This window comes from Leuciscus leuciscus (genome assembly GCF_965113295.1).
Source record: "Leuciscus leuciscus genome assembly, chromosome: 18".
Lineage (NCBI taxonomy): Eukaryota > Metazoa > Chordata > Actinopteri > Cypriniformes > Leuciscidae > Leuciscus > Leuciscus leuciscus.
The window spans coordinates 3,299,262-3,311,761 of NC_138742.1; the positions used below are offsets into that span (position 1 = coordinate 3,299,262).

Below are 12,500 nucleotides of genomic sequence, written 5' to 3' on the forward strand. Positions count from 1 at the left end.
TGGTCCAAACGCACCACGCGAAACCGCGACGCCCCGCTCGAATCCAGCGAATTCTGCTTCCTGGTCGTGACGGGCGTAGACGGCTGACTAGAGCTTTGTTGCATCTGGAAGGCGGAGCTATGACGGAGTAACGGGCCATTGGATAAAATTTGATTGGGCGATGCAGTCTGGCTTCTGGGGCTCCGCCCATGGGCGGGGCCTCTTGCCGAAGGGGGCGTGGCTCTTTGACTCCCAGGGCTGAGTAACTCCGTCAGATTGTTTTCTCCAGATCCCTGATTGTAATCCGATGTAACACTGGTGATTTGAAAACCGCTCCGTTTCTTTCCACCACTCATTCTTGGACTGAGCGTTAGCGAGCGGTATAACGTTATGCTTAAGCGCTCAAAGCTCGATCGTTGTTCATTATTTCTCTGGCGGAGAAAGAAAAGAGTGGAAGAATCTCTCTAAGAAACGGATATCCTAATCATTCCAAAGCACTTGTTTTCTTTCACTCAGTCTCTAGGGTGGATCTGTATCTGATTAACCATATTTTTTTGTCCTTAGGTGAACTCACAGGTACGTGGTAAAATCTGTCGAAACCGAAAAAGTTAAATAAATCACATTTATTCCATTGAGCTTGGCAATCTTTCCTTCTTCTCCCTGCGGCTGTTTGGAGTATTTAGACTAGAGCCAGTACAGTAACAAGAGCAGTTTCTCTGCCCAGTGGTTGCGCAAGTCTCGGCTCTGATGGTTGTTTCCTCTGGCAGGAGTGCAGTGTGTGCGTTCACAGCTCAAGACACAAAAAAGAGACTCATAATCGCCATGCATGCACAGATTTGATTATTTCAAGATCAAACAGCCCATTCCAAAAGATGTTAGCTAAATAAACACCATAATTAGGGCGTTTTGCATGATTTCGTCCTGCAGCTTTAACGCCTGAGCGTGTCAGGACATTATTTTTCTTTTAGTTCTGCAGGACAAGTTTGGTAACTATAAAAACAAGAAGTTCTGTTTCCGTCAACTTTCTGCTAGCGTCTGGTGACAAAACACTGAGCGACTTTAAGAGAAGAACCTGCAAAAGAATCAAACTCAAACACAGTGTCTGGAGTTTCAGTTCTGACTGCTCATTTGATTCTAAGTAAAAGTGGATCTTGCTTTTGACTTAAAATTAAAACCGGAGCAAGTGGAAAAGATCAAACACACAACTTTAAGAGTAAAACTCGAACGCAATCAAACTTTAAATGTAACAGTTCTGGCTCTTTTCACTTCAGATTAAAACTAGAGCAAGTGGAGAAGCTCAAAAGCTTGTCAAACTTGAATAGAACATTCAAAACTTTAATTTTACAGTTGTGACACTCAAATTAGAAATTAACCCATGCGTTTCATCTCAAATTAAAACTAGAGCAAGTGGAAAAGTTTTCTGTAACAGTTTGAAATACTTTAAAGAGTGGCAACTGCAAAAGAATCAAACTCAATCACAATCAAGTGTGGATTTACGGTCTCATTTGATTTGATTTAAAAGTGGATCATGCATTTAACTTAAAATTAGAACTAGCTTAAACAATCACCAACATTAAGAGTAAAACTTGAAAAGAAACTTGAAAACTCGCATTTGATTTGAATAATAACACTTTTTAACCTTAAATTAAAACTGGAGCAAGTTCAACAACTTTGCGTAAAAGCTCAAAACACCCAGCAACTTTTAAGAGCAAAACTTAGAATCAAACTCTACACGTTTCAGTTCTGTCTACATGATTTAAAGGTGGTGCAAGCTTTTAATCTTTAATTACAAATGGTTGCTGAACTTGTCTTCCAATGTCCCCGCACATTAAAACTCAAACGATGCCAAATACTCTCAGCAACAAAACTAGCATAAAATCAAACTATAAATATTACAGTTCGGGGCTGCATGGGGTTGATTCGAATTAAAATTGGAATCAGATTTGATTCCAGTGATTCGGAGTAGAAATGACGTCACAGAACGCGCACATGCACGCGCACTCCTCGTATCCCCTTAAGCAAATACCCGCATACGTGCGCACAGAAACAGAAGCATTGCACAATACTGTTGCAGCCCAAAACCTGACATTTACTTACACTAAACCAGCCCGCATCAGGTCAATATAAGACCAGAATCAGAGCAGTTCGATGTCAAATAGAAACATTACAATAGAGGAAAGCTGTGCGGGAGCGATTTCTGGATCTGGATTGAACCTGAGCCCAATAGAAATGTGAATTAGGACCAAACTTAAGCCAGAAGCATTCTGTAATCCCATGAAGAAGGCAAATTGGAGAGATTTTGTGAACTTAAACACAGCTCACATGTTGCGTCCACACTTAAAATCCCTGGAGGAGGAGAAAATATTCCGTTAAACTGAAATCAGAAAGAGAAGAACTTTTTTTTTTTTTTTTTATCCCTTTAGAGTCAAGGAGAATGATTCAGATTGATCATCCACACCCGAACAGTTTGTTCATTCTCCATCAGTTTGCATCAGATCCACCCCTAATAAAGTACGAGTCACACAAACTCCTCCGGATCTCTCGGTTCAGTCGCAGAAATCCCGTAGCTTCTGTTCTCTTGTAGAGTTCAGGAGTGGATTTTCTTTAAAGCGACACTAATGAACTCAGATTTACAGATTAATTCTCCTCCAACGAAACTGTTGACAACTTTCCATCACCCGGAAGTTCCGCCTCCGTTCCTGCGACAGGATCCTACTATGGCGAAGGCATGACTCATTAATATTCATGAGGCTACGCGATGGGACTCAACCAATCGGCGTCCGAATTAATATTCATGAGACATGCCTTCGCTTTAGTACGATTCTTAATTTCGACACACACGCTGACAATTCGCTTTTCTTAATCAGAAGTGTTTAACAGTAGCCAAAGCACAGATCATTAGAATTTACAAATATATAACTTCAACTCGTCGATGTAAAGTCTCACAATACGTTTGAATCGGTGAGCAAAATAAAACGAAATCAAGTCGAAGAAATGTAGGTTCGCACTGCCACCTACCGACTATTTCAAGAATGCAATTGCATTTTTTATTATGTAAAAGAAATAATGAATAAAACAAATATATTAGACAGATCCTATTATAAAAAGTACCAATTTATTTGTTTTCCTATTTTCGTACAGCAATATCCCCATTCAATCAATTCACATTTCCTGATTAAAAACAAATGTGAGAACGACAGAGCCAAGATGTAGAAGATTTACAAGAGCACAAAGTGTTAAGAAACATTATAAAACAGATATGTTTCAAACTATCAATACAGTGACAATATAAAGCTATAGTTATGTCATGAAAACACCTGTTCAACTCTAATTTGCATCACGATTTTATTTGCAAAACCACATTCTGGTCTGTCAGGACTAGATGTTCAACTGGATGCTTAAAAAACATTGTATTAATGATAACCTTAAAATTTTGGATAGGTAGTAAACATTTAATAATAGTAATGAGTCACTAGGTTGTGTTATTTTGTGAATATACTCACATTTCGGTGTTACACTGCTATATTCACCACACAACAAAACCCTTCTCGTCTTATTGTTTAACTATATAGCAAATGCATTTACTTTCCATGTGTTGCAAAGATTCAAAAAATCAACCATTAGCATGCACAAATATGTTAAAATCTGGGCGGATCCTGATGAAACCACAAACAGTGCAACAAAATCAATCATGATGATTGTGATAATAATCCGTGACAGGAGTTAGTTTTGTCCTTTTGTAGTGTAACTTTAGTTTCGTGCATCATCATCATCATCATCATCATCATCATCATCAGCAGCATTGATAATTTAACATCAGTAAAACACAGACAAAACAGACGTCAAATGAAGTTGAGATGTTTGTCTTCTGGGATGCCGTAGTTTTTCTTATTCTCTTCAAATAATTGCGTCAGACCCTGCAAACGCAGAAACACATGTTGGAAAGGATGCATATTAAAGATTAAAGATTGTAAAATCATAAAGCAGCTGTGGACATGTATTTGACTCACCTTCATGTAGAGAGAGTGAAGAGCTTCAATGTCGTCTTTATTGGGACACGGAGTCTGAGTTACAGGAATGGGGCGTCCGACTACAGACAGACACACTGAGTTATAATATATTATCACACGGTAACATCCACACAGACAGGGGGCAGTATAACATCACACTGATCTGGACGCATTAACCCTCTGGTGCTCTTCCGTCATTTTTGACCGAAAAAGTAAATGAGCGCATTGGAATGACGAGTTTCCTCTAGTGGAAGCGTTTGGTACTGCAGCCGAACACACTCTCACTGAAAGCTCATTTTTACAGATATCAACCTCAAATTTTGAACACAACCAGTTTTATGGCTTTGATTTTTCTCAGTCTTAGAGTACAATTTGTAACATATAAAACATAAAAAGTTTAAACAGTATTTTTGTAAATTTTTCATAACAATATAAACGTAAAATTCTGTAACTTTTTTTAAGTTCACTTTTTAAAACTTTTTTCACTTCAGCAATAATCTGCCAAGTGTCGTCTTTGAAAAGAGATCAAACTTCAGTCTGTCGCTCTAAAGCATTCAGGATTTACCACAGTTTAAGTTGGACATTTAATTTTCAGATCTATGCTCAAAAAGTGAATAAATGGATAGTAAATACAGCGGAAATATAATTTAGTACCATAAAATCCCCTAAAAATAACTTTTTTTTTTGACTGACATCCATTTTTGACCGACACACGAAGAGCACCAGAAACATCTAGATGTGCTGTACAACACAACCTCAGAGTGTGTGTACGCACCCACAGTGTGTAAGGGCTGTGTGTGTGTGTGCTGAGTGTGTGTAGTGTACGCACCCACGGTGTGTAAGGGCTGTGTGTGTGTGTGCTGAGTGTGTGTAGTGTACGCACCCACGGTGTGTAAGGGCTGTGTGTGTGTGTGCTGAGTGTGTGTAGTGTACGCACCCACGGTGTGTATGGGCTTGCGGTAGGGCAGCAGGCCGAAGCTGTACTGGAAAACCCCCCTGGCGTGGAACAGAGGCATGGCCACGCCCATCATCCGCTGGAGGCGGTCCTGCACGCGCCGGAGGGCGGAGCCTGTGGGGTTCTCCATCTGATCGAACAGCTCGTTCTCCCCGAATGAGAAGACGGGGACCAGCCACGCTCTACACACACGAGAAACAGCGTACAGTGATCAAACCCAGGAGAACCTCTCTTACACACACACACACACACACACACACACACACACACACACACACACACACACACACACACACACACACACTCACAGACTCACAGACTCACAGACTCACACTCACAGACTCACACTCACAGACTCACACTCACAGACTCACACTCACAGACTCACACTCACAGACTCACACTCACAGACTCACACTCACAGACTCACACTCACAGACTCACACTCACAGACTCACACTCACAGACTCACACACACACACTCACACTGACACATAAATGCACTCTTAAACACACACACACTCACTCTCACGGTGTGTGAAGTGTTACGGCTCCCGGTCGCGCCTCCAGAGACACACTCTCTCTCTCTCACACACACACACACACACACACACACACACACACACACACACACACACACACACACACACACACACACACACACACACCCGTGTTTGAGGGCCAGTTTAACGAAGCCTTTGCGCTGCAGCAGCTGAAGTGTTACGGCTCCCGGTCGCGCATCGAGAGACTCCGGAGCTCCTCCCACTGCGATCACTGCGGCTTGACCTCCACCGGGACGACTCAACAGGTGACTCGCACTGGCCTTCTCACTCGACACCAGCCCTGCAGAGGTCAGAGGTCAAGGTTTAGAGGTCAAGGTTTCGTCTCGATCACCCCCCAGTGTCTGGTCCCAGTATAGCTCATAAACCCAGCGTCTAAGTTTGATCTTAGTTCGTTATTTGATGCTATAAAAATGGGATTGTGACGTCATGATTGACAGCTGTGATTGACAGCTTCTCTAAACAAAGTAATCACTAAAGCACTAACGGACTTTTCGGGAACTTTGATTTCTCCATGTCCATAACTGTTTATTTCACACAGTAAACTTTGTAGTAACCGTTTCTGCGGGAGTGAGGGCGGGACCTTGCAACCAACGACAAACTGAACGAATGAGGAACGTCATTAGTGGTTTCCATGCAAAGTTGTGAAGTAAACTGCGAGAAATTGGAATATCACATAAAACATTTGCAAATAAACTACGGTTTTTTCAAAAACTGAATAACTGAGGCATTTCTTTAGCTATATTTCAAATTACACATGTGCGGAAATTTGGAATATCGCATAAAATATTAGTGAAAAAAGCACCTTTTCATCACAAACAAACGTGATGTCATAATCTGTTTCCATTTAAAGAAAGATGTGAATTAAACTTGTGAGAAAATTTTTAATATTGCATAAAAACGTTGCGAAAAAAGCACCTTTTGATCACGAACAAACTGAATAAACGTCAGCTATATTTTCATCTAAAGTTGTGAATCAAACTTGTGCAAAAAAACTGCAAAATGAAGCAGTTTCATCACAAACAAAGTGAAGAAATCAGGCATGTCAGTTTCCATCTAAAGTTGCGTATTATACTTGTGTAATAATTTTTTTTAAATGTTGCATTACACTTTTTTTTTTAAAGGATGAATTTATTCGATTTTATGCACATCTGGAGTTTTTTACTCTACATACAAACACTTGCATAAAATACGCATGGATGGAAACAGCCATTCAGAACTGAAGAGGCATGTTGTTCATAAAGTGAACTTTCGGTTCGGTGTTCGAATCTTCCCAGTTTATCAGCGGAGAGAGAGAGAGAGAGAGAGAGAGAGAGGTGGACGAGGAGCAGCAGAAAGTCCATAAATCATATCATATCTTCTGCGTCTGTTTCTCTGATTTACACAATCAACCCGTGACACAGTTACACCACTGACCCTGAGCTGAAGAAACTCCATCAGACTGGGGAAATGTGACTCAACACACATCACGATCCACTGACACTTACGCTTTAACCTTCGTTTCTGTCACTTACAGTTGCAGAAATACAACTTTCTCAAGACTATTAAGTTACACCAGTAAATATGCACATTTAAACTTACAAATAATGTGTTTTTTGTTTCTGAATTTCACTTTCTCACAAAAACACTTTTTTTTTTTTTTTTTTTTTACAGTAAAAAAAAAGAAAAAAAAAGACTTTGATACTTTGGAACAATAATTAATAATTAAAAAAAAAAAAAAAAAATTCTATTAAAAAAATTATAATTAAAAAAAAAGTCCCTGAGGAGATGAAACCATATTTCACCCTTAAAATGACAAAATTATTATTTTTATTTTGTTTTATAAATCAAGTCCAGTAACTTTGACAGCCCTATTTTCTTTATTTTAGTTATTTTTGCTGCCTGCAAAATCTCCATGAAAAGAGACACTTTACAGTCGCTTCATTAGTTAACATTAGTTAAGTATATTAGTTAAGATGAACTAACAGTGAGCAATACTTCTGCAGCATTTATTAATGCTAATGTTAATTTCTACTAATTCATTTTTAAAATGTATTGAATTTGAATTTTAAAATGTGTATTTGTTAATGTTAGTTAACTAACATGAACAAACAATTATATGTAACTTTGACAAAGATAAATACATTCTGTCAAATGTATATCTCTCTCATATTTAGTTCATCATATATTAACTAATGAGATCTTCTGGTAAAGTGTTACCAAAGGAACATACGAAACATTCATTGTGCTGACAAAAGCTTGTGTGTGTGCGTGTGTGTGTATGTGTGTGTGTGTGTGTGTGTGTGTGTGGCTGTATCACCTACTTGGTTCTGGTTCAGGCATTTCCACAAAACACTTTCACAACATCTCATTACACAACAAGGATAAACATCAAGGGCAAACACACACACACACACACACACACACACGTACTATACAGTAAACACTCACACACACACACACACACACACACACACACACACACACACACACACGCACACACGCACACACACACACACACACACACACACACACACACCTCCGCTCATGATGTATTCTCTGAAGAAGGGAACTCTGAACCAGAAGGGAAGCATCAGCAGGTACGGCGTGAGTCCCGGGAACATCTGAGAGAATCCGGACGCTTCCGTGCAGAAGTTCCCGAATCCGCCGGCTACCAGCACACCGTGAGGATGAAAGCCGAACAGATAGTTATTCCGAGGGTCCAGATCCGCTGTTTTTATCAGCTAGAGAGACACAGAAACACAGAGTCTTACCCGTTCACTGAACACAGATCTGAAGTGATTGTAGTTCATCAATGCTTTGGAAAACAGACCAAAGGTCTGTATGTTGGACTCTAAAACCAAAGCCATATGTGACACTGGACCACAAAACCAGTCACATGGGTACATTTTTTGACATTGAGATTTACACATCATCTGAAAGCTGAATAAATAATCTTTCCATTGATGTATGGTTTGTTAGGATAGGACAATATTTGGCTGAGATACAACTATTGAACATCTAGAATCTGAGGGTGCAAAACAATGTAAACATTGAGAAAATCTCCTTTAAAGTTGTTCATTTATGTTCTCGATTGTGCAGCATTCACTCACACAAATACATGTTTTATATATTTACGGTAGGAAATTTACACAATATCTTCATGAAACATGATCTTAATATCCTCATGATTTTTGGCGTAAAAGAAAAATGGATAATTTTGACCCATACAGTGTATTGTTGGCTATTGCCACAGATATCCCCGTGCGACTCGAGACTGGTGACGTGATTCAGGGTCACACACGTCCAGGGCCTAAAATGAAAACTTGCCAAACAGCGTTGGAGAGTGTATGAAGCGGTGTCACTCGCCAGATGAATGCGCGAATACTAAACTGAGCTCTCTTTCACGTCTCTGCTACACAAAATCATGACAAACACAGTGAGAATCCTAGCAAACATAGTCGGTTATGTCTTAAGTGAACGTAAACAGTTGAGAAGGAAAACACACGTGTGCATCAGTATGTTGGATCTGTGCATTCGCTCTTAAAGTGACAGCAGCCTAATATTCCTGCTGTCTCTATGTGTTTTTAAGAGACATAACCACTCACAGCTCTTGACTGAATAACTTTTCTAACTTTAATAAGTGTGTTATTTCACATTTGCTTGCTTTATTCAATTTCTGTTCCTGAAAACTACAGTAAGACCTGAAAAACACTGTTTATTTCATTTGTTTCTTTGTTATATTGTTCTTTTTGATAGATTTATAGATTTTTTGTTCTTATTTTATTATTGACTGTTTATTTGTCTTTAATCATGTTTTAAAAATTATGAGTTAGGCAAGTAGTTTTAGCTGTGGTATCCAAATTGGAATAGAGAATTGTGAGTTTTCAATGGTCTCTAAAATGTTGGTGTCAACACTGCCTGTTTTTGCAGAAACAGTTTCATGGCCATTGGCAGGTGTGGCAAAACGCTACAAATTTGAGGTTAATATCACAATAATTGAGGTTCCTGTGAGATTTTGTTTAGGCGCTATCCCAAAAATAGCCACCGGGCGGCAAACACACAATTGAAATAGTTTTTAGTTTTGAAACGTGTTCTCCTGTTACAAATTAACACATTTCCGTCACATTATCACTTCATCACAAAACAGTCACTTTGAGTCTCAGACCTTTCCAACGATATGCGTTAAGTCAAAATTAAAAATGATTTGACTAATAAATGTATTTATGCCATATCAGCAACAAGGTTATTTTCATGGCGAAAACAGAATAAACAACATAATTCATACAATTAACAAAAAACTATATTAGACATTTCAGGTTAATACAAGATATAAACTCTAAAAGGTGATTTTGACTAATAAATTAAATAGTGCAGTAAATTATGTAAAATATGAAACATGACACCGCCCACTAGGGGGAGGAGCCAGCTAAAATGTATTAAAGTACAGATTCAATGATAACGCGACCAATTTTGTATGAATTTTGAGTGTTTGAGCGTTCACATGATACCCTATTTTTTGATGATTCCGGAAAAATGTGAGCACGCAAAAAAAAAAAAAATCAAAAAAGTACGTCAAGTGTCAAATGCTCGCATAAACTCACTGTGATGGGGAAATATTCCCGAAAATACGTCCATATGCGCCAACTTCTGACCCACTGTGACCTCCTACCCCCACATGAGGGCGTGTCCCTGTCCAGATACAGCCAACCAGCGTACAGCGCTCCCAGAATCCACCAATCACTGACGCACAAGAGCACAAACGCAGCCAGGCAGACCTGAGCTGGAGACAGAGAGAGAGAGAGAGACAGAGAGACGTGTGTGTGTTTATGATTTATTACAGATGAACAGTGTGACTGACCTCTAGAGCGATGTGTGTTTATTAGTGTGTTTGTACTCATGTCAAACATTTAGCCAGTTCAGACACACAATGTTACTAATTTTGTTGTGGATAGACGGTCCGCTGATGCTTTAATGGTGTGTGTTCAGTTCTGATCATCAAACACACTGAGCTCCAGATTCATGCCATGATATTTTGGATGAAAGTTTCTATCCTTGCGTTCAAGGTCAAACTTATCAAGAAGTCTGGCCAATATTTCACTGTAATTCAATAAGATAAAACATTATTTTAGATATATATATTTTTTGTATTGTGATGTTATTTTCATGACAATCATATCTACTGTAATATGAAGAAGAAAAAAGAATTCGTACACCAGCATTTCAGGATAAATAAGAACATTAACCTCACAAATGATCAATAATGTATTTAAGTCATTTAAAGGGATACTTCAGGATTTAGCATTAAGCTTTGTATTAGTAGAAAACCTGTAGTATTTTCGAATGACCGTGCTTTCTACCCTCATATCCCCCTGAGATGAGGGATTTATATATTTTTTGTCTGGAAAAAATCCTCCGATGACGCAAAAATCGTCATATTGCGTCATCGGAGGATTTTTTGGCCAGAGGCTAAAGACTACAGCCAGTAGGAGGAGCTCGTTCCGCATGTGTTCAACCCTCCCATAGAGGGATCTCACTCACAGAATGTACACAGTGTCAGTCGTCTTTCTTTGGAAGCTAAGCTAGCAAGCTTTTGTTCTGTGGAGAAAGCTGAATAGTAGGAGAAAGCTGAGTAGTAGGGGTTACTATCCTCTTTTTCCCGGACATGTCCGGCCGTCGAGATCGTCCAAAATGTCCGGGATTCAGCTTTTGGTTTCTCCAGTCGCCATTCATTGTTTACATGCACACCTTTTGTTTCAATCTAACTGAATTCATTCCGATTGGTGAATCTGAATGTAGTGTTTACATGAACGCTAAACAAGTGATGTGCGTTTTAACATTGCTAAGAAAATTCCCGCTCCTCCGTGAGAGATACGAGATCGGTGCGTCTCAGTAATGACGCCACCGGCCTCGTGCCGTTCTCCCGCGCCCCTCAGCCTCGTCCTGCTCGCCGTTCTCCCGCGCCCCTCAGCCTCGTCCTGCTCGCCGTTCTCCCGTGCCCCTCAGCCTCGTCCTGCTCGCCGTTCTCCCGTGCCCCTCAGCCTCGTCCTGCTCGCGCCCCTCAGCCTCGTCCTGCTCGCCGTTCTCCCGCGCCCCTCAGCCTCGTCCTGCTCGCGCCCCTCAGCCTCGTCCTGCTCGCCGTTCTCCCGCGCTCCTCAGCCTCGTCCTGCTCGCCGTTCTCCCGTGCCCCTCAGCCTCGTCCTGCTCGCGCCCCTCAGCCTCGTCCTGCTCGCGCCCCTCAGCCTCGTCCTGCTCGCCGTTCTCCCGCGCCCCTCAGCCTCGTCCTGCTCGCCGTTCTCCCGGGCCCCTCAGCCTCGTCCTGCTCGCGCCCCTCAGCCTCGTCCTGCTCGCGCCCCTCAGCCTCGTCCTGCTCGCCGTTCTCCCGCGCCCCTCAGCCTCGTCCTGCTCGCCGTTCTCCCGTGCCCCTCAGCCTCGTCCTGCTCGCGCCCCTCAGCCTCGTCCTGCTCGCCGTTCTCCCGCGCCCCTCAGCCTCGTCCTGCTCGCCGTTCTCCCGTGCCCCTCAGCCTCGTCCTGCTCGCGCCCCTCAGCCTCGTCCTGCTCGCCGTTCTCCCGCGCCCCTCAGCCTCGTCCTGCTCGTCGTTCTCCCGCGCCCCTCAGCCTCGTCCTGCTCGCCGTTCTCCCGCGCCCCTCAGCCTCGTCCTGCTCGCCACAGTAAACATAATGAATGGCGACTGTAGAACGCAAAAGCCGAATCCCGGACATTTTGGGCGATCTCGAAATCCCAGGCAAACTCGTCACGGAGACTCACTCGTAGCCTAGCTTTGTTGATTTCAACTGCGCTCTCTCGGTAGGCGTGGCTTGGTAGTGGCCATAGATATCATATAAAGGCTAGATGTCTTAAGGCGGAGTCACTTCCGGCATCACCGGCGGCCATCTTACCACAGGGAAGCTGTGAATTAAGGTGAGTGATCAGCACGCACACAAATCCTCTTATCTCGCTGAAATCTTGACGGATTTACAAACGGTTTGGTTTCTTACAAACGTTATTAACGTGGC

General features: G+C 41.6%; 2 protein-coding genes across 2 annotated transcripts in view; both read right to left on the bottom strand.

Moving 5' to 3' along the window:
* Positions 1-2,682, bottom strand: part of tsc22d4 (TSC22 domain family member 4) — a 14,533-nt gene extending 11,851 nt beyond the window's left edge. Inside the window, exon 1 of the mRNA XM_082145683.1 lies at positions 1-2,682. This exon is cut by the window's left edge and continues 391 nt beyond it. Within this exon, the coding sequence (XP_082001809.1) occupies positions 1-335 (335 nt within the window). The 5' untranslated portion in view covers positions 336-2,682.
* A 392-nt stretch (positions 2,683-3,074) lies between these two features.
* Positions 3,075-12,500, bottom strand: part of mogat3a (monoacylglycerol O-acyltransferase 3a) — a 10,958-nt gene continuing 1,532 nt past the window's right edge. Inside the window, exons 2-7 of the mRNA XM_082145702.1 lie at positions 10,088-10,266; positions 8,023-8,227; positions 5,613-5,787; positions 4,927-5,126; positions 3,990-4,069; positions 3,075-3,896 (exon numbers count right to left, since the gene is read on the bottom strand). Coding sequence (XP_082001828.1) covers positions 3,822-3,896; positions 3,990-4,069; positions 4,927-5,126; positions 5,613-5,787; positions 8,023-8,227; positions 10,088-10,266 — 914 coding nt within the window. The 3' untranslated portion in view covers positions 3,075-3,821. The remainder of the gene's footprint in view (positions 3,897-3,989; positions 4,070-4,926; positions 5,127-5,612; positions 5,788-8,022; positions 8,228-10,087; positions 10,267-12,500) is intronic.